This window comes from Dipodomys spectabilis, unplaced genomic scaffold (assembly GCF_019054845.1).
Source record: "Dipodomys spectabilis isolate Male_0828 unplaced genomic scaffold, ASM1905484v1 ptg000125l, whole genome shotgun sequence".
Classification (NCBI taxonomy): domain Eukaryota; kingdom Metazoa; phylum Chordata; class Mammalia; order Rodentia; family Heteromyidae; genus Dipodomys; species Dipodomys spectabilis.
The window spans coordinates 5038444-5056910 of NW_024870802.1; the positions used below are offsets into that span (position 1 = coordinate 5038444).

Genomic DNA, 18467 nt, shown 5'->3' on the forward strand with positions numbered 1-18467 from the left:
GGTACTAGGGTTTCAGTTCAGGGCCTTGAACTTGCTGAGCTGGTACTGTACCACTTGAGCCATGTTCCCAGACGGTTTTTTGATGCTATTTTGAGGTAGGATCTCTCAAACTTTTTGATGCTCAGGCTAGAATATCCAGATATTAGCCTTCTGAGTAGACAGACTTACAGGAGTGAGCCACTGGCTCCACACCTCAAATTATCTCATTACATTTCTATGGAAGTCTCCCTGCCTATAGTCTTCAAATATTTCTCCTAACTAACAACTGCTTCTAAACATACCATAAATGAAAACTCTGAAATGTTTCCCATTATCTCACAGTAATCGTAAACCTTACCATGCAACTTAAAGTCATTTATGATCCATTCGTGATCCTGCTTACTCCATCAGAATCACTGCTAACAACTCTTACATCCAAACTTCAAAGCTTATATCTGACATCTTAAGGAGGAGGTAGAGGGATTAGTTTGGTAGAATACAGAATATACTAGAAAAGGTTAAGCATAAAAAGGAGGAGAGGAGCTAAGAAAATTTACAATAATTCATTCAAAAAGTAATTTGAAATTGGCAAGGCTAGAGTTAATAGTGTAATATGTTTTCCTAAAAAAAAAAAAAAAGAAGAGCTTTAAAGCAGATGACTCAGGTGTGAAAAGAGGAATAGAATAATAATGTCGTCCAAGTTTGTAGAGTGGTTGGAAACTGGTGTGTGAGACTTCATCAGAACTAAACTAGTAGTTGTCTCACAATTGGTAGTAGTCATTGTACTTTGTTAATATCATAACAGTTAATATCATAACCTACTAGGTATTAAGTTCTGTGCTACCTGTACATACTAGACCCTTACACATCATACTACAGCAATTAGGCCATGTGAAAATATTAAGTTCACTATTGTTCTCCATTCTATACTATATACAAGCAAGAATGCACACAAGATATGAAAAGACAGGAAGAAAAACAAAGACATCTGAATTTACACGAAAACAAAACTTACAAATCTGATCTTAAAAATATGGTCTACTTTCTTAGACTATTGAAGATAGTTTTGCTATTGTCTTTTCTTAAAATATAAAATGCCTGAAGTTTGCTCACAAAACAGTCAAGGTTTAAGATAATACTTACCTGTGGGGTTCACATTCAGTATCTGCTCATTTTCTACATCCATTGTTCCTTAATTTCACTTGCACTGATTAAACAAATTACCAAATTGAAGTCTTCCTTTAGAATCTATTTTAAAAAAGCAAAAGTTTCAATGTCTCCTAAACTGATATAATTAAGGCAAATCAAACTTATTTAAGCATTAAGTAAAAAAATTCTTTTAAAAAATGCAAGTCTGTTTGTAAGCTTTCTTTTTTTTAGTACCATCGTTCAAACTCAGGGCCTTATGCTTGTTAAGGAGGTGATTTACCACTTGAGCCACACTCCAATCATTTTATTTCAGATTGGGCCTTTCCCAGGACCAGCCCTGCACCATAATCAGTCTCCCTCCACCTCCTAAGTGGCTCAGATAACAGGCACAAGTCACTGCCCCCAGCCAAATGACAGAAATTGTTTTTTAAATTATGGCTTAAATTCAGGGCCTCGTGTTCTTACATCATTGCAAAAGGCTGGCAAATCTACTATCTGAGCCACACTTCCTCTTCTTAAGCTTTCAATTCTTGATTACAAACTAATATTACGTTCCAGCTTTCTTTTTTTGTCTATAACACTTTATTATCTTTAAATAGTTACACAAAGGAATTTCAACTCAACATGTTCCAAACTTCTTGAGAAGTTCATCTAAGACCAAACAAAATGTGTCTATGTACTCCTAAAACTTGGAATTAAATCACAGATTTTCCATATATGTTTGTTAAAGAAACATTCATATGTATGTATAGACATGTATATGTATATATGAGTATATACACATACACACAATATTTCCCAACTTTTTAGGAACAGTAAGTCTCAAAATCAATATGATAAACATATACAGTGATATAACTATTGGACTGTTTTCTATCAGTATAATAAACAATAGTTTTCATTAATCAAAAATTATGACGATTGTATTTTTCACACTACAGCCTATCTGAAAATAGATGAATCTTCCACTTCATTATCTAGGATTCTATATGATTGTTGTTATACATGACTTTGAGACTAAGAGAAAAAAAATTTAAATCAGCTTTGTCCATAACGAACATTATTAGTTTTATAATATGAAAAAATGATCTTTTCGTCTCAGATGGTACACTTGAGCCATGCCTCCCACCTGGCTTTTTTGCTGGTTATTTAGAAATAGTCTTAAAAACTTTTCTGTCCAGAATGGCTTCAAACCACAATCCTCCAGATCTCAGCCTCTTGAGAAAAACCTATTATTTAAAAAGAAACATTTAAACTATTGGAAAGGAGTAAGATATGGGCATGGTGAAATCTTGGCTGTAATCACAGTATTCAGAAAGTAAAGACAAGTCATAATTCAAGGTTACCTTGATACCTCCACTCAAAAAAGGGGGGAGGGGCCCTTGGAATTGCTTTGTGGTATAGTACTTGCCTAAAAGACCTAGGGCTCAATCCCCAGCAACCCAAAATAAATACATAAATAAAATAAATACATAGCATCTTAGTACTATAGGCCTTAGTTTCAAAATTGCTTAAAATCATTAATATTGGGTTGAAATCATTTAGCCAATTACCTAAGTGATACAGATCCAATGTTATTAATGAAGTACATTTTAAAATATATCACTAGAGCTGGGCACCAGTGGCTCACATCTATTAACTCTAGCTACTCAGGAGGCTGAGAGCTGAGGTTTAAAAGAGCCTATGAAAATCCAATTAACCATAAAAAGCCGGAAGGGAGCTGTGGCTCAAGTGGTACAGTGCTAGCCTCGAGCAAAAAAGCCCAGAGACCACATCCCTGCTCTGAGATCAAGCCTCAGTTCCAGGGCACATGCACACGCATGCATGCACATGCACACGCACACACACATACACACACACAATCACTAGACATCATAGCCAGTAAGATTTTGGATTCTCCAGAAATACTCTTTAAACAAATTATACTTCGACATGATAAATTAAACAGGATTCTAAACATTCACACAGTGAGACCAAAGGAGGATATTCTTAGGAGAAGATGACAAAGGCTCACTAGCTCTGTGTACACAATCATATAAAATAATGTTTATCGAAATGAATTCAAAGAAATGGAAACCAAAAGGTTTTTTATTTTACTTTTTGTATCTTTTATTTCTGTACTTTTTGTCTCGTAAAGTTTATCTGTTTGGGGGAGGGGAAGGGAAGCATAGAAAGGGGAGGACAAAGGGTGAACTAATTCATCAGTGATACTCACTAGATACTATGTTGAAAATGAACTTGTGGGGGAAAGGAGTTGGGAGGGAAAAAACTGGGAGAAAATAAGAGAAGAGGTGACACTATTCATTAAAAATTAATATTCCTTAAATAATGATTTAACTTGTTTTATTATTTAAGTAAGAGATTGGCTTTATGGTCTTCAAATTATTTACACTTATTTCATTAATAGTGTGCTGAACTTTTAGATATAAAATGCACAGTTTAGTGATAATTTTTAATAAATTACAGAAAAGTACATATCCCACTCCATGTCATTTTAAGAAAAAAATGACACATCATGACTCTTGGTACTCAAAGGTGAAACTTTTAACAACATATATACTATTACTTGTTAAGTTTATAGCCTTTTCTCAAAGAAAACAAAGTATTATTCTATGACCAAAACAACCACATTATAGCATAATCCTTTACTAATATACTACCACATTCCTTTAGAAACTAGAAAATAGTAAAATTGTTATCTAATTCTATTCAAAATAAACTGAGAGCCAGGCACCAGAGGCTTAAATCTATACTCCTAGCTACTCAGGAGACTGAGTCCTGAAGGATTTTATGGTTTGAAGCCAGCCTAGGCATCAAATAGCCAAATAACCAACAAAATGCCAAACTGGAGTTACAGCTCCAGTGGTAGAACACCAGTCATGACCCAGAAAGATGAGTGGGGACACTGCACCAAAAGAAAAAAAGCCCAAAAACTGATGTTACTTTATACAATCATTTTTCAATATTATAATTCTAAACAACTCTACACTTAGGAAAAATAAACCTTAAATTTTTGTATACTGATTCACACAGATATATAAACAAGAACAGTACATATTTAATATTCTTCACAGCTGAAAATGCCACATTCATTTTCTTTTTTTTTCTTTTTTGGTCGGTCGTGGGGCTTGAACTCTGGGCTTGGGCCCTGTCTCCGCACTCTTCAGCTCAAGGTGAGCACTCTACCGCTTGAGCCACAGCTCCACTTCCGGTTTCCTAGTGATTTATTGGAGATAAGAGTCTCATGGACTTTCCTGCCTGGGCTGGCTTTGAACCAAGATCCTCAGATCTCAGCCTCCTGAGTAGCTAGGATTACAGGCATGAGCCACCGGCGCCTGGCTGCCACATTCATTTTCTGTGCATGAATTACTTATGCACAAAAAGGGATAAAGGAGCATGTGATATATATTTGAGGTTTTTGTTGTTTATTGGGTTTGGGTTTTGCTGTTCCTGGTGCTTGAACGCAGAGCCTGGGCATTGTCTCTGAGCTTTTGTGTTCCTGGCTAGTTAGTGGTCTACCACTCTAAGCCACAGTGCCATTTCTGGTTCTGTTTGTTTGTTGTTTTGGTAGTTAACTGGAGAAAAGAGTCTCAAGGCTGGCTTGGAACCCCAATGCTCAGATCTCTCAGCCTCTTGAGTAACTAGGATTCAGGCTTCAGCCACAGACATCTGGCTATGTTTGAGATTTTTAACTAGAGTTACATTAAAAATATTTTCCAATCTTGATGCAATGTAACTGAGAATATTTTCTGCAGAACCTAATAAAGGAAATTATTTTAGCTGATTATAAGGCCCTTATAATTCAAAATGAATTTTACATGAATCATGTACCTCACAAGACAATCTTGAGGTAGGTGTTCCACTCTGCACCAGCAACAACTTCAGAGAAGGTAGATATTCTGTCCAAGGAGAAACAGATGCACAATGGAAAAATCAGAACTACATATCAGATCTCATATATCCAGTACAAGAGAAATGTATTAAAATGTCACATCAAATTTTTAAAAACTGCTTCCCAAATACTATTATACAGAAGACATTCAGTTGGTCAAAGAAAACTATCAAGCAATGATGATCACTGATCACTTACTAAATGTGTAATTACATAATCATAATAAATAGACCTGTCTTTAAAAATCGGAAGCTCATCAAGAACTCAGTCACATTTGATAGCAACATTCTTTGAAAGATTAAAGATATGTCCCACATTTTCATTCTCTTCATAGTAGGCTTTTCCCCACCTTAACGATCTTACTCCCAACTTAAAAATGGAAGACAAAAAATGTATTAAAAACCCCATTTCCTTCTTACTAATCTAGAAAAGTTAATTTTTAATGAGAATGCAAAAGTATACACACAGTCAGAAAAATCTAAGCCTGAAATTAAATTTTTTTCAGTATATTTTCTGATTACCTCATAAATTACTCCTGACATTTTTGGAAGTTTAGACCATATGTTTAACTAGAAAATTACCTGAATTCATTTTGGGCTACAATCATATTCATTAGCCACTTTAAGTCAGCTAAAAGCACTCCACCACCATAATACAAAAAAACTATGGAAAAATACTCAAGCAGTATTTTTTTTTCTCAATTCTAACAATTACTTTCCTTCACCTTACCACGACGAAAAGCTCGATCAAATTGGAATTCAAAGATGCCCACTGAGCTATTCAGGAATTCAACACTGGATTGCAGGAAGCTTAGAAACTTAAATACCAATAATTATATTTGGAACATATCCGCTAAAGTCTCTTTAAAAAGGGGTGGGGGTGGGGGGTGAGGTAGAGATATGGTGGTTTCTCGAAACTCTTAAATTACCAAGCATGTCCAGATTCTACAAATGAACCGTGAAAACCCAAGTTTAAATTTAAAAAACACAACAAACCCAGCCAATTCCCCGGGCACCCGGCGTGGCTGCACGTCTCATCCCCGTGGACACCACAGCTGGCGGCCACAGGGCCAGACGGGCGGCCCTGAGGTCCCCACACGACTCTTATTAGAAAATAATTAATAGTACTAACAATAATGACAACACCCCAGCAAACTCCGTGTTCGTTACAGTTCCCCATGGACACCCGCCGCGCAAAAGACACGCGTGTCCCAGAAAAGGGGGCTCCCTCCCTGCCTTTGTTCCCTGGGTACCGAAGGAGAGGGTGGCCGGCCCGAGGGGCACCGAAAGGGGAGACATGGCGGGGGAGAGGGGGGGACAGCGGGGATCCCCGAAAGCCCAGCCGCGCGGGTCGCGGCGGCGGGGCCCGGGCTCGGGGTGGCGGCGGAGGGCGGGTGGGGGTCCGGGGAGGGGTCCAGGGCTCTCCCCGGGACTCCCGGGGGCCGGGGCCCGGAGGCGGGGAGGGCGCGCACCTTCCTCACGGGGTCTCCGCCTCCCCGCGAAGCGCCGCGCCCACCCCGGTCCCTGACGGGGGCCCCTCGGCCGCGGGTGCCCGCGCGCCCCGGGGGTGTGGAGGAGGGGGCGGGCCCGCGAGGAGGGAAGCGGGGCCGCCTCCCTGCAGCCCCGGGCGTTGGGCACCAGCGCGAAGGGGCCCCGGCCCCCGGAGACGGACGGACGGACGAGGCGGCGCCCCCGCGCCCTGCGCTGCCCGGCCGCGGCCAGCCCGGCCCCGGGCCGCGGTCTCCACGCCCCCTCCCCTTCCCAACGTGCGGAGGCCTCGGAGGAGAGTCGTGGACGCGGAGGGGCAGACACGAGTGTCCCCCGCGTGCGAGCCGCGCCCTCCGGTACTGACCCCTCGGGCCACCGTTGCCGCCGCCGCCGCCGCCGCCGCTCTCCCGGCCCCCGGGTCCGCCGGCCCCGACCCCCGCACCTCAGCCTCGGCCGTCGCCCCGCAGCGCCTCTGGCCCCTCTCGCTCTGTTTGTTTTTGTTTTGTTCTACCCAGTAACACGGGGGCGACAGGGCGGCGTTTATTGGCCGAGGCGAAGAGGTCGGCTGGCCAATCGTAGCGGCGGAGCTGCGGCGGAGGTGGAAAAGGGAGGGAAGTGAAACGTGGAAAGTCTGGGCGGGGCGGTGCGCGCGTGCGCAGAGGCTCTCGCCGGTGGCTGATTGAAGCCTAGCGGGAAGTCTGGGTTGGGTTGGGGGGGGGGGGGGACGGGTATTGGGAGGAGCTGCAGGATGTAGACGTGTGCAGAAAGGTTTGGGGGGTGGAGGGACGGGGGAGGGCTAGGATTAGGGTGGCCTTTACCCAGCCCGACCATTCCCATCACTTGACATTGACCAGAGTCGGCTAAAGCCAAGGCTTTGCGCTTCCTGGAGATCCCTACTTCTATTTCTGGACACAATTCAACAGAAAAGCCCCATCCTCTAAGTCTCCCGCCAGCGGGTGCTCACGCCGTGGCTTTTACCCTGGTGCAGACCCGCTAAGACGTTCACCCAATGAATGCCCATAGCCTTACGGATTTAAAATGGTTCCATGCAGAGACTCAAAAAACGATCAAGTCCCTTTGGCTAACCAGCTAAGGGGCTGGGGTTCAAATTCGCACCTTCCAGCCTCTAAGGTTGGGGCTTGCAACTGTGTCTCCAGTTTTTGTATTGAAGCAGCCTTCTGTGGCTATGTCTATAACTTCTTCTGGCTGCATTGTTTAGCTCATCTTTGCTAGGTCTCTTGTCTCCCAAGGTAATGACCAGAACCTTATGCAGTCTGTGTTCTCCCCAAGAGATCTCAGCCACTTTCTGTGTCTGATGGGCAATACTTAAATGATCCCTCGGGAACGGAACTGCGACCACTTTCCCTGGTTTATTACCCCTTTCTGCTCAGTCTCATCTCATAGTAATGTTATTATCTGAGGAATGACGGGGGTGGGGGGGGGGGGGAGAAGGGAGGAGGACGGAGATAGAGTTCTTTGCAAACTTCTGATTACCTCCCTGGAGTGTCAGCTGACATTCTTAAAGGTTTGGGGACCAGGTATCTGCATACCCCAGTCCAAAAACACTCCCTTTTAACTGGAACTCATTTGAACCATTCATTGCTCCACATGATCTCCCACCCCCTGCCAGATCTTCAGATGCCTCTCCAGCCGGCTACAATACCTTCCTGGATTCTTTATTGTGCCTCGTGACTTGATAGGATCAGCCTTCCTGTCTCAGGATCTCTTGGTATTGTCCTATTGTCCCTCTGATTGTTGTCCGTGATTACATTCTAGTTGGCATTATTTTTATCTGTGTTTCCTATCCTGGTTCTCCTTCTTAACAAGAATATAAACTTGCTGAGGACAAGACCTGTGTCTCACTTACCATTTATTGGTGTGTTCTTAAAAAGTTGCCTTGCATGTTTATTTTAATCTATGCAATAAATACAACTGGATATGAGCTCATCTATAGGGTTTGGGCCTCCTGGAATGATCAGAATGATCATTCTGATCATCAGAGTGATCTGAATTAGCCTCTGAGTCATGTTTGCTTTTTTAAATCACAACTTCCCAGCCACTGTCTTGTTTTGTCCTTTCCATTACCTGCAACTCTCTCCTTTCCTTTCTCTCTTCTGTCCTCTCCTCTGAGCAGTGATGGTTGGCTCCTTTTTCTTCCGTACCCATCTCTTTCTCCACACTTGATTCTGGTTTTTGACCCTTTTCTTCCCCTCAACTACCATGGTCTTCTGACTCCCTTCCCTCTATTTGCTAATTCGGCCCATTTATAAGGCACCAATGGTAAAGCCATATCCCAAGATATGATTGCCATTTTTAAGACAGCATCTAAAAAATTCTAAAACAATCTCTACATTTTAGAAAATTACTCCCAAAAGAAACTAGTAGAAAATCTTCCCATACTATTTCCCCATCATCTCAAGCACTACCAAATGGCTTTCTCTCCATCCAAAGCTTTGATAATATCACCTTCTTCTTCTCTAAGGAAAGAGTAATGCCTGGTGTTAGGTTTGGAATGCTAATGACAATGCAGGTAAACTGCTTGGAAATGAACAGGTGAGAGGCAAAAGCACCTAAAACTTCAATTACTGCCCTTGGAACTCTCCAAGGCTTTTTACAATGCTTAGGGCAAAGCCCAAACTAAGAATCAGAGTGTAAGCGCTTAAATGAGACAGAACAATCTATTGACCTAGGAAGTGAGGGTAAGTCTAACATACATCTTTCTAAAGAACTTTCAGAGATGTTATTTTCAACAATTTCCTCTACTCACATCCTGTCTCCTTTTGCCAAACCAAGACCTGAATTTTATGAATTTCCATAAGATAGGAATGGCTCTTTACCACAAATCGAAGAAGACATCAAATATTCCCTGAAAAAAGATCTGCAAAAACAACTCCATGATGATAGCTAACATTTGTGTTGCTTTAAGGTTCACCTAATGCTCCTGCATACACTGTCACCACTTCCTTTTTGGTGGCTGAGACTCCATCATGCTTTGAACCTGGAGAAATGAGAAAAGAGGTTTAAGCAGGTCACTAGTATTCATGGGACTTCTCTGCTGAAGGAAAATTTGGGGATTCTCTAGTTTAAACTCTTCATCTTATTAACAGAGTAACAGACAAGACAAGTTTAATGAGTTGTCCAAACCCACACAACTGGTTAGAATTAGAGCCAAAGTACAAATGGGGTTTTGGTATACCAGCCCTGGGGAAAATCACAGAGACAGAAGAACTCCAGACCTTCAGGCACCCAGACTGGGCTGGATGTTTTCTGCAACTCAGCCTTTAGTCTTTTGAATGAAAATCAAGTATCTAAGCAGAGTTCTAGTCCTCAGAGCCTTTTAGTGTCTGGTGAATCTGTTTTAAGGCCCTAGAAGGACAGATGAGGGATAAAAGGGGAGGCAGGAAAAAGGTTTATATGTTGTTAAGAAACTGTTTGGGGGGCATTCTTTCAGAATCTCTTTCCAGAAGTAAAGAGTATGTAGTAATGAAAAAGCGTGGCAGAAAGAAGTAAGTGCAATGTTTTAAGACAATAGTTACTAAGCAATATTGAAAGACTGATGTTTTAGCTTTCCAATTCAGGTTTTGAGAAACTTTCTTGGTGCATTTTGTTTTTGTGGGTTTGATCCCTTACCTAATTGCTCCTACTACCTTAAGGATTTAGAGGCAAGCTCAGCTAGGGTTGAGGAATTGTAGCAAAACAGTTTCCTCCAAAAAGCCCATAAAGTTTTTACCACATCTCCATACCTGGCCTAAGTCCTAAGCCTGTGAACACCCCAGCTTCTCAGTCTTTTGCAATCCATTCAACCTCATGCTTTCCAGTGTTTAATATAAATGCTCCACCCTGCGTTTAATTATGTTGGGCTGTGCTCTTCCTATTGCATCTCTGGGGGCTTTATTTGCATTCTTCTGGAACACTGGGTCCTTGGCTAGGCTTCACACAACTCAGAATTAACCCTCTCTTCTCCATAGAGCCCTGAGTACACATACAGCTGTCATTATGCCCAGCTTCTCTCTGTGTCTGCACCATTTCCACTTGCCTCCCAAATACCCAGCCAAACACAGGGCTGGAGCCTAGGACACCTGAGATAAAGATACAAGACTTTTTCTACTGGGAATTGGGAGTGTTGAATGATACTGAATTGTGATTAGAACCAGATCTACAAGGAAACAGAGAGAGGGCTGGAGAAGGGTGCAGGGTGGGCTCAAGAGGAAAATGCCAACATGGGAAATACACACACACACACACACACACATACACACAAAAGTCAATTAACAGAATCAATCAGACCTTTATTTTGAGCAAAAATTCATAAACAACCAGGCACTGGTGGCTCACACCTATAATCCTAGCTACTCAGAATGCTGAGATCTGAGGATCACCATTCAAAGCCAGCCTGGGCAGGAAAGTCTGTGAGACTCTTCTCCAATACACTACTAGAAAACCAGAAGTGGCACTGTGGCTCAAGCAGTACAGCACTCGAGCTGAAGAGTGCAGGGACAGCACCCAGACAGTGCCCAAGCCTGCCCAAAGTTCAAGCCCAGAGTTCAAGTGCCACAACCAACCAAAAAAAAAAATCATAAATAAAAATAATCAAGTAATGGCAAATAAGAGAATGGGAAAAGTTAAGAAGGAGACTGGGTTTTTGTTATTAAATATTTATACTAAAAATGAAGCCAACTCCATGGAAGATCAATAACAGGGGAAGGGCCTGGGAGCTGACCTGCCCAGATTTCAGGGCCCTTGGGGGAAAGAGTGTGACTTTGGGAAAGTTACAGAAAGAGTGGTAGAACCTGATCGGGCTACCTGCAGATGCTTTCCTTTTTCCATATCACTGTCTGTGCCTTGTTCCTCTGCCTCCCTGACCATCTGTTTTCCTTTTTCCCCAAAAGCTAGATGGGCAACTTCCAGAAATAAAAACTGGAGCTGCCACCTTGAAACCATAGCTCCAGGAAACCCCATGCTCTGCAACTGAGCATCAACAGAGTTACGGCTGGCAGCCATTTAACATGATTGACAAAGCTGTCATCGAAACAGGAACTAGCAGGCAACACGCCACAAAATAATAACTGCTGAAGAGGCAGCAAAGTCTTACTACCATTTCTGTGTGTGTGTGTGTGTGTGTGTGTGTGTGTGTGTGTGTTGTTTTTGGAAAGTTCCCTTTGAAGGCAATGAATCTTAAGCCAGTGATTTATTGCTAAGCTTCAAAGAGTACAAGAACATCCTAAAATTTTATACAAGTTTTATTACGAACATGCAGTTGATGTCATAGCAGGTACATAACTTTTTTCATAAGACATCAAAAAGAGTCACATCTCCCCCCACCCCCAGAAGGATCCAGAACTTGTGGAAAATAGCACATGATTGCATTTGGGCTTGTGTTCAGAGTAGGTATGAGGCTTGACATCCCTCTGTATGCCAAGCCAGGTGCAGAATCAGAACAGCTTCAAGGTAACCACAACAGGAAAACAAAACAAAATTGACTTTTAGGAGAGCAGTGATCCTAAAAACCAGAGATTGAAATGGCACTTTAGGTTACTACAATGGTTACCTGGCCAGGTGTGACATCTATATCCCATTACCTCTACCTCAATAGGCCAGAAAAATAAGCTGAATTTCTCCCTATTTTTCCTAAACAAAATTCATACCCTGATACTCTGTCACCATGAATTCATCATTAAGAACTCTTGGACCTTGTCAGGAGAGGAAGTATTATGGGATGTCTCCAAAAAATATGTTCCACAGATTTCTACCACAAAAAAAAGGTGCTAAAATGCAGGTTAGGAAAACTGTTTATTTTATCCCAAGTGGAAAATTACAATGTCACACATAAGCCCATGTGATTTTTCTCTAACACAATGTTTGCTGAACTTACTTAACCATGACAGTCTTTTGTGCAAAGTGTCTAGTCATACCTTTTGGAATGTAGGTTAGAAAACACTGATTCAGTAAAATAGGATCAAAACTATTAATAGTCTTGGTTTCCAGTCCTCATTCTGTGCCCAATTGCATGTGTGGCCTTCTTGCTGATTATTCTGAAGTTGTGGAATGTAAAAGGTCTCCCAGGTTCTTTCTGGGACCAGGATATATCCAATATAATCTGTGAGTTGGCTAGGGGGGTCTAAGATTCTGCTTATAGCCTCTTTTTATAATTATATCATTTTTTTTCCTCCAAGAGACTGTGTAGTATAGTGATCTACTTATAAGTTAACCTTCTCTTAAGAAGACTTTGGAGAGATAAGACAATGACAACACAGTAGAAATAAATGGAACCAACACTATAAAGTTAGGTCAGTTTTATCACCATGAGAAAAACACGTAGTAAGCCCAAAGCCATTGACCACAGCAAACAAAAAGACAGCGGACTATTGGCCATGTGACTGTTGGAGCTGATCTTTTTAGAAATGATGTCACCTCTTCAAACCCGACCAAATGTTACCAAGCACAATCACATGACCTGAAAGAGCAAATGATTTTTTTTCAAAGGACCAAAATTTATTCTCAAAAATATTGTTATTCTTTGGGAGAGGAAAGGAGCGCTGACTCTGTTCCCTTCTGAAAGGTGTTTGAGTAGATAATGCCCCTGACAGTAACTTCTCCCAGAATACCAGGCCTGGGAACACTAAGTACCACCTCTGAAGTATCTCAAGCTCTTGCATAATTAGTGGGGAAGTAGCCTAGGGAGATGCATTAAGGCTCTATGTGCCTCTTGTGTCCTACGTGCTATAAAATTTCTGCAGGCAGAGCATGAAGAAGATCTTATAAAGCATCTTATAAAGATCTTATAAAGAGGCTGAAGGGCTTCAGGGAAGACAGCCAGAGGTAAGTTGGAACATGCTCTCTGGCAGGCTTCTTCTCAGCCACCACTGTGGCAGCATTGGTGACCTCGTGGTATCCATGCAGATTGTGCTGTTTGTAGCTTCCTACTTTATATAAGGAATCTTATATAAAGCAAATTCACCTTCTCATCCTTTTGCTCCCTAGTACCCCATGAAATCTAAACAATGTAGCAAAGCCTAGTTATATCCTCCTGGCTGAACTTTGCCTTATGTTGAAAGCCTGGGTTCAACAAACCCTGTATCAGGTTTAAGCAAATCACTTCACATTCCCAGACCTTCGGTTCCTCACTTGTAAACTGAGAATAATTACACCGCCTGTTATACTAGGGCTGCTATTCAAATGAAATAATGTTTGTACTTAGCAGGGCACTTAACATATTGTCAGCATCTGATAAATAATGATAATGTTTTGATTGTTATTAATATTGTTTTTACTGCTTGAGTTCTGACTGGTCCCTCAGACTTGGATAACAATGCCCCCTGTGAGATTTTCCCAGGCCAGAGAAGAGTTCCTTCTGCTATTGCTTCTATTTCTCTGTCCTCAGGCTGATCTCCCAGGCTCAGCTTTTTGTTTTCACAAAAAAGCTGGCCTGTAGCTTGTGATAAGGAATAAACGTGCTCCTGAACTTGGTACAATGTAGGTGCTTGCTAATAAATGTTTGCTGCAAGAATAAAGGAACTAATCAAATTTCTATTTTCTGTCATGAGCCTGTCTTGGACTGTCTTGGAGTTTCACTTCCTGGTTAGGCCCTGCAGACACCTGCTTGTCATTTGCTGGGCCTGCAAGGAGCTGCTCAGAAGAATAAACCATCACAAGCAGCTCTCAGTGCTTGCAGCTGAAACCTGACTATGTCCTGAACATGCCAGGAGGGGAACTTGGCCAGTTCCTACCCCCTCCCCCCCCTTCCATTCCCCAGAAATGGAAGGAGCTGGAGCTCCCCAGGGCCCCTCACACACTCCCCAGGTGGAATAGCAGGTGCCCACCTCAGCCCAGGGGCCAGCCCCCTTCCTTCGGTGAGGTGAGGTTTCACTGGGGTGAGGTCTGGTTCAAAGGAAGCACAAAAATAAAAACAGGGTGGCAACGAGCTACACAGGAAATTGCAGATCTAAGAGCCAGAGCAGAGCACAGCTATTAATGGACGATGCTGCAGAGATCAACGCAGAGGACAAAACTCTAACTGCATTTGGAGTATTTTCTTACAAGGATCAAGACCACAACGCCTGCTGTATCAGGAAGATCTAGGACCCCATCATCGTCTCCTTATCTGGAAGCCATTTGGACAGTGACAGAAAAGTACATGTGCTACAGGATCAAGCATCCACATAGTAAATGTTTCCTTCCTTTCCTCACTGTTGAACACTATTGGACATGTAAAAGATAAAATCTCCACAATCATACTACAGCTATACTGCACACAAACAAATCACACACATACACACACATCCCACATATACATATACCTCACATACATATATTACACAATACTCCTCATATATGTGTTCAGCTGAGAATATTTAAGAAGCAACAACCCTATACAGTTCTTCCATTGGCTGCTCCCTAACTAGGAACAGATGGTCCCCTGCACCAACTGTTTCTAGTCCAGAGTTCCTTTAAATGTGGGTCTACTTGGGGGGTGGGGGGCAGGAGGGAGAGGGTTGTTTCCTTTTCCCAATCCATAGTCATTCAACGCCATTGCCTGGGTATTCCCTGGCCCTTTCATAAGTTCACAAATCTGAAAATGAAAGGAATGCTTACAAAAATTCAGAGCGGCTCAGCCATTTATTGAGTGACTACTCCACCCCCATTATACTCCAAGTTCCATGCCCTCATTGCTCCCAGCAATGACCCCCTTGCACAACAAATGAGGAAATTGAGACTCAGAAAAGTCAAACTATTGCCCAAGGCCTCACAAGCAGTCACAGCAGGATTGGGAATTGAACCTAAATGATCCATTGGCCTGAGTTGTCCACTGCCTACTGCAGCTTTGTGATACAAACCCTAGCTCATGTTCTCACCGTGCTTTATCCGCTGGCCTGAGTACTTCCCAGGGACTCTCCCAAGTTTCCACTAGGGTTCACTTGGCCCAGGCACCTACTCCTCCCACTTTGCCCTCTTGGAGCAAAGCCCTGCTGGCAGAAGGCTAGAGGCCTCCACTTCCCTTGCCCCAGACAGCAGGGCCAATACAAACTCCTCACTGGATAATACCATGCCCCATGGACAAAGGCTCAGTGTGAAGTTCGAATACCTGCTTTACGGGTCTTCTATGAAAAGACCCAGCTGCAGTAGCTAGGCTGCCAGGCCTCAGGCAGGCAGAGTTTGTAAACAGCTTCTCCAGCAGAGAATGGACTGGAGCCAGCTGCTGCCTGCCTCAGAGCCCAAACCTTCACAGGCCTGGCCAGCTAAAGCCCTTTTCTGGGAAACCAACAGAGCAAGTAGATCTTCAGAACCTGGGGCTGTGAACTCCTTCAAAAGAGAAAAATGAGCGTTTGTGTCCAGCAGACTCTGGTTTAAATCCCACCTCTTCTTGTCTCACTGCAGGAAAATGGCTTCGACTGCTAGAACCTTGTTCTCTTCAGCTATAAATGAAGCTAACAAACATTGTCCATAGTCCATTGCTCCTCTTTCAGTCTCCTTGTTTCTGGAAGGAAAGAGTTGGACCACATGCTTGAGATTTTTTTTGTCTGAAGTGGTCTCTGGACAGGCTGAGGTAGAGGAATCCTTGGTGCTCATGAGTGCAGTAGGAAATCTGGATGTTTTGTTTCAGGGTGAGCCCTGTGGGAGGGGAAGTGTTCCTGGTTTTCTGCAGCAAATTTTATCGAGCATTCCACAATACATGACACATTAAGACCTCAGGGCACAAAGATAAAAACACTGAGGCCCTGCCCTAAGGAACATATAGATTAGACCCACAGGAAAGATACTACCCCCCCCCAAAAAAAAACCATTATATGTGGTGAAAAGTGATAAGTACATGAGGGGAGGAGCCAGGGAATGGGGGGGTGAAGGGGAAGAGGGACCAGGACTATGAAGATTGAGAGCAGAGAGAGGGTGAGTCTGGATAGCAGAGCATTGGGCTCCAGGGGCTCTGGAGATAGTTGAGACGTTAGAGAAACGACGGTTGGCAGACCAGAGTCATGATGGTTGGAGCCGTTTGTTAGTTCTCTGCCATCTGGAATAGCCAGACTGTAAAGGAAAAGAAAAAGACTATTCTCCAAAGGGCTTTGTTCCCTGAATGAAATAGCTCAGGATTTACATAACATGTGCTGTGGTCCAAGCCTACTGCTTGTTCCTGACCAGGACTATTCTGAAGCCTGATGTCTTTCTCTTTCTCTTGCCTCTGCCCTCTCCCCCGGCCATTTTCCTGCACAAAAAAAAGGAAGAATCAGATATGTGGGACAGGAGACAGCCGTCCAGCTCATGGGCATAGTTGTCTCTCAGTACGTAGAGTTCCCTTGGAGCTTTACTGCACCAGCAGCTCGCCTTGGTGTAGGTCTCAGCATTCTGGGAAGGTGTCAGCCTGCTAGGGCCAGGATAGTTAGTGAGCAGAGGTTGGCTCTAGTTGTGTGTGTGTGTGTGTGTGTGTGTGTGTGTGTGTGTGTGTGTGTGTGCGTGCACGCATGCGCACCCGCGCCTATGTAGGTATGCATGTGTTCCAGATGAAGTGTTTTGCAGCTGATTCCAATCTGGGTCAGAATTGTGCAATCCTCAGCACATTGCTATCTAGAGAAGATAAGCTTGAACAATCCCCTGCAGGACTCAGCTGCAACAAAGCACATCTATTTGCCAAACTCTTAATTCCTGATGATGAAGGGCTCTGCTTCACTCACAGAAGGGATCCAGGTACATGGTTGAGTAGGTTAAGCCTCCCAGAGAGACACCAGTCTATAGCCAGCCCATGCTTTGGAGAAAAATCCAAAGGGATCCTGGAGATCTCTGTCTCAGTCAAGTGTCCCCTCTGAGTTAATCAAGACCAAACACAGGACCAAAGAGCTGAGGAAGACACCCATGTTTTAGTACTTTGTCACTTGCAACCTGTGTGCCCTTGACAAAGGTTTGTCTAATTGGCATCACTGCCTTTTTCTGGAAAGTGGGACTAGTGCAGGGACATGTCAGCGAGGTAGAAGGCAGGAAGAAAACCCCAAAAGACCTATGTAAAGGCAGCAGACAACTCCATCTGCCACCTCTCTCCTTGAGAAAGGCCCCTTGAATCTTGCCCTGGAGGTTTTCTTGACAAGGACTTTTTGTTCTGCAGGATTTTCTTAGTTTACACATTGAGAATGTGCTTAGTTTTCTGGCTTCTCATTGTAGATGACAAACAAGTGCTCAGCAGGGCCAGTTGGCTGCTAGAGATAAATATTGCTGATTAGGGATCAAAGCAAACAAACAAAGGCAAACAGGGGAACAGGGAAAGGGAAAGAAAAACTACAGGCCAGAGATCTTTAAAAGCAATAGGGGCCACTTAGCACGAAGGCAAACAGGTTTGCACATGTTGATAACTCAGAGGCCATCAGCAGGCACACAGACCGAGCCCAGAATGATACAAGAGCGTTCCCAGGACATTTCAAAATAGCTGCACTCTGTAACCAGTTCAGCAAGACAGAATTGTACTGAATATTATTTTAGAAAAAAAAATCTAAATGTGTCAAGTTAAAAAAAAAGTTGGTACTTAATAGGGTAACTCTCCAATATGCCACACATTTTAAAAAAGCCTTCATTTTGCACATGTGTTCAGGAGGGCACAGCTAGGCTGGGTCCCTGAATATTCCAGTTTGGCGCAAGGATCAAGCCAAACAACAGAGAGACAGATGCTGCTGAAAAGATATCAGACAGGATCCAAGTTAATCACTCCTGGGGTGATGGGTAATCACATTAAGTATCGAGTTGTTTTGGAAGACTGACCAAAAATGATCCGAATAAATGTGTTGGCTCATGAGTTGGCCTGGGGTGTAAGTTCATTTGGCATTCATTTGGGATTAGAGTGTGAACTTTCCCTAACAAGTGTGGCTTGACCCACTGTGGGAGGAGGCAGAGGAAGGATATCAGCAAATAAAAATTGGGGCCAGAATTAACATCCTAGTTCACTGAGTTGAGCTGTTGTTTCTCTGTCTGTGTGAACACTGTGG

At 43.1% G+C, this 18467-nt stretch overlaps 1 protein-coding gene across 2 annotated transcripts in view; it reads right to left on the reverse strand.

Moving 5' to 3' along the window:
• Pdcd4 (programmed cell death 4) overlaps positions 1-7022 on the reverse strand; it is a 29939-nt gene extending 22917 nt beyond the window's left edge. The window contains exons 1-3 of one of the 2 annotated variants that reach the window (XM_042689317.1): positions 6950-7022; positions 4960-5027; positions 1123-1227 (exon numbers count right to left, since the gene is read on the reverse strand). In XM_042689317.1, coding sequence (XP_042545251.1) covers positions 1123-1165 — 43 coding nt within the window. In that variant the 5' untranslated portion in view covers positions 1166-1227; positions 4960-5027; positions 6950-7022. The other variant, XM_042689318.1, reaches the window with a different exon arrangement.
• Positions 7023-18467: the final 11445 nt, after the last annotated feature.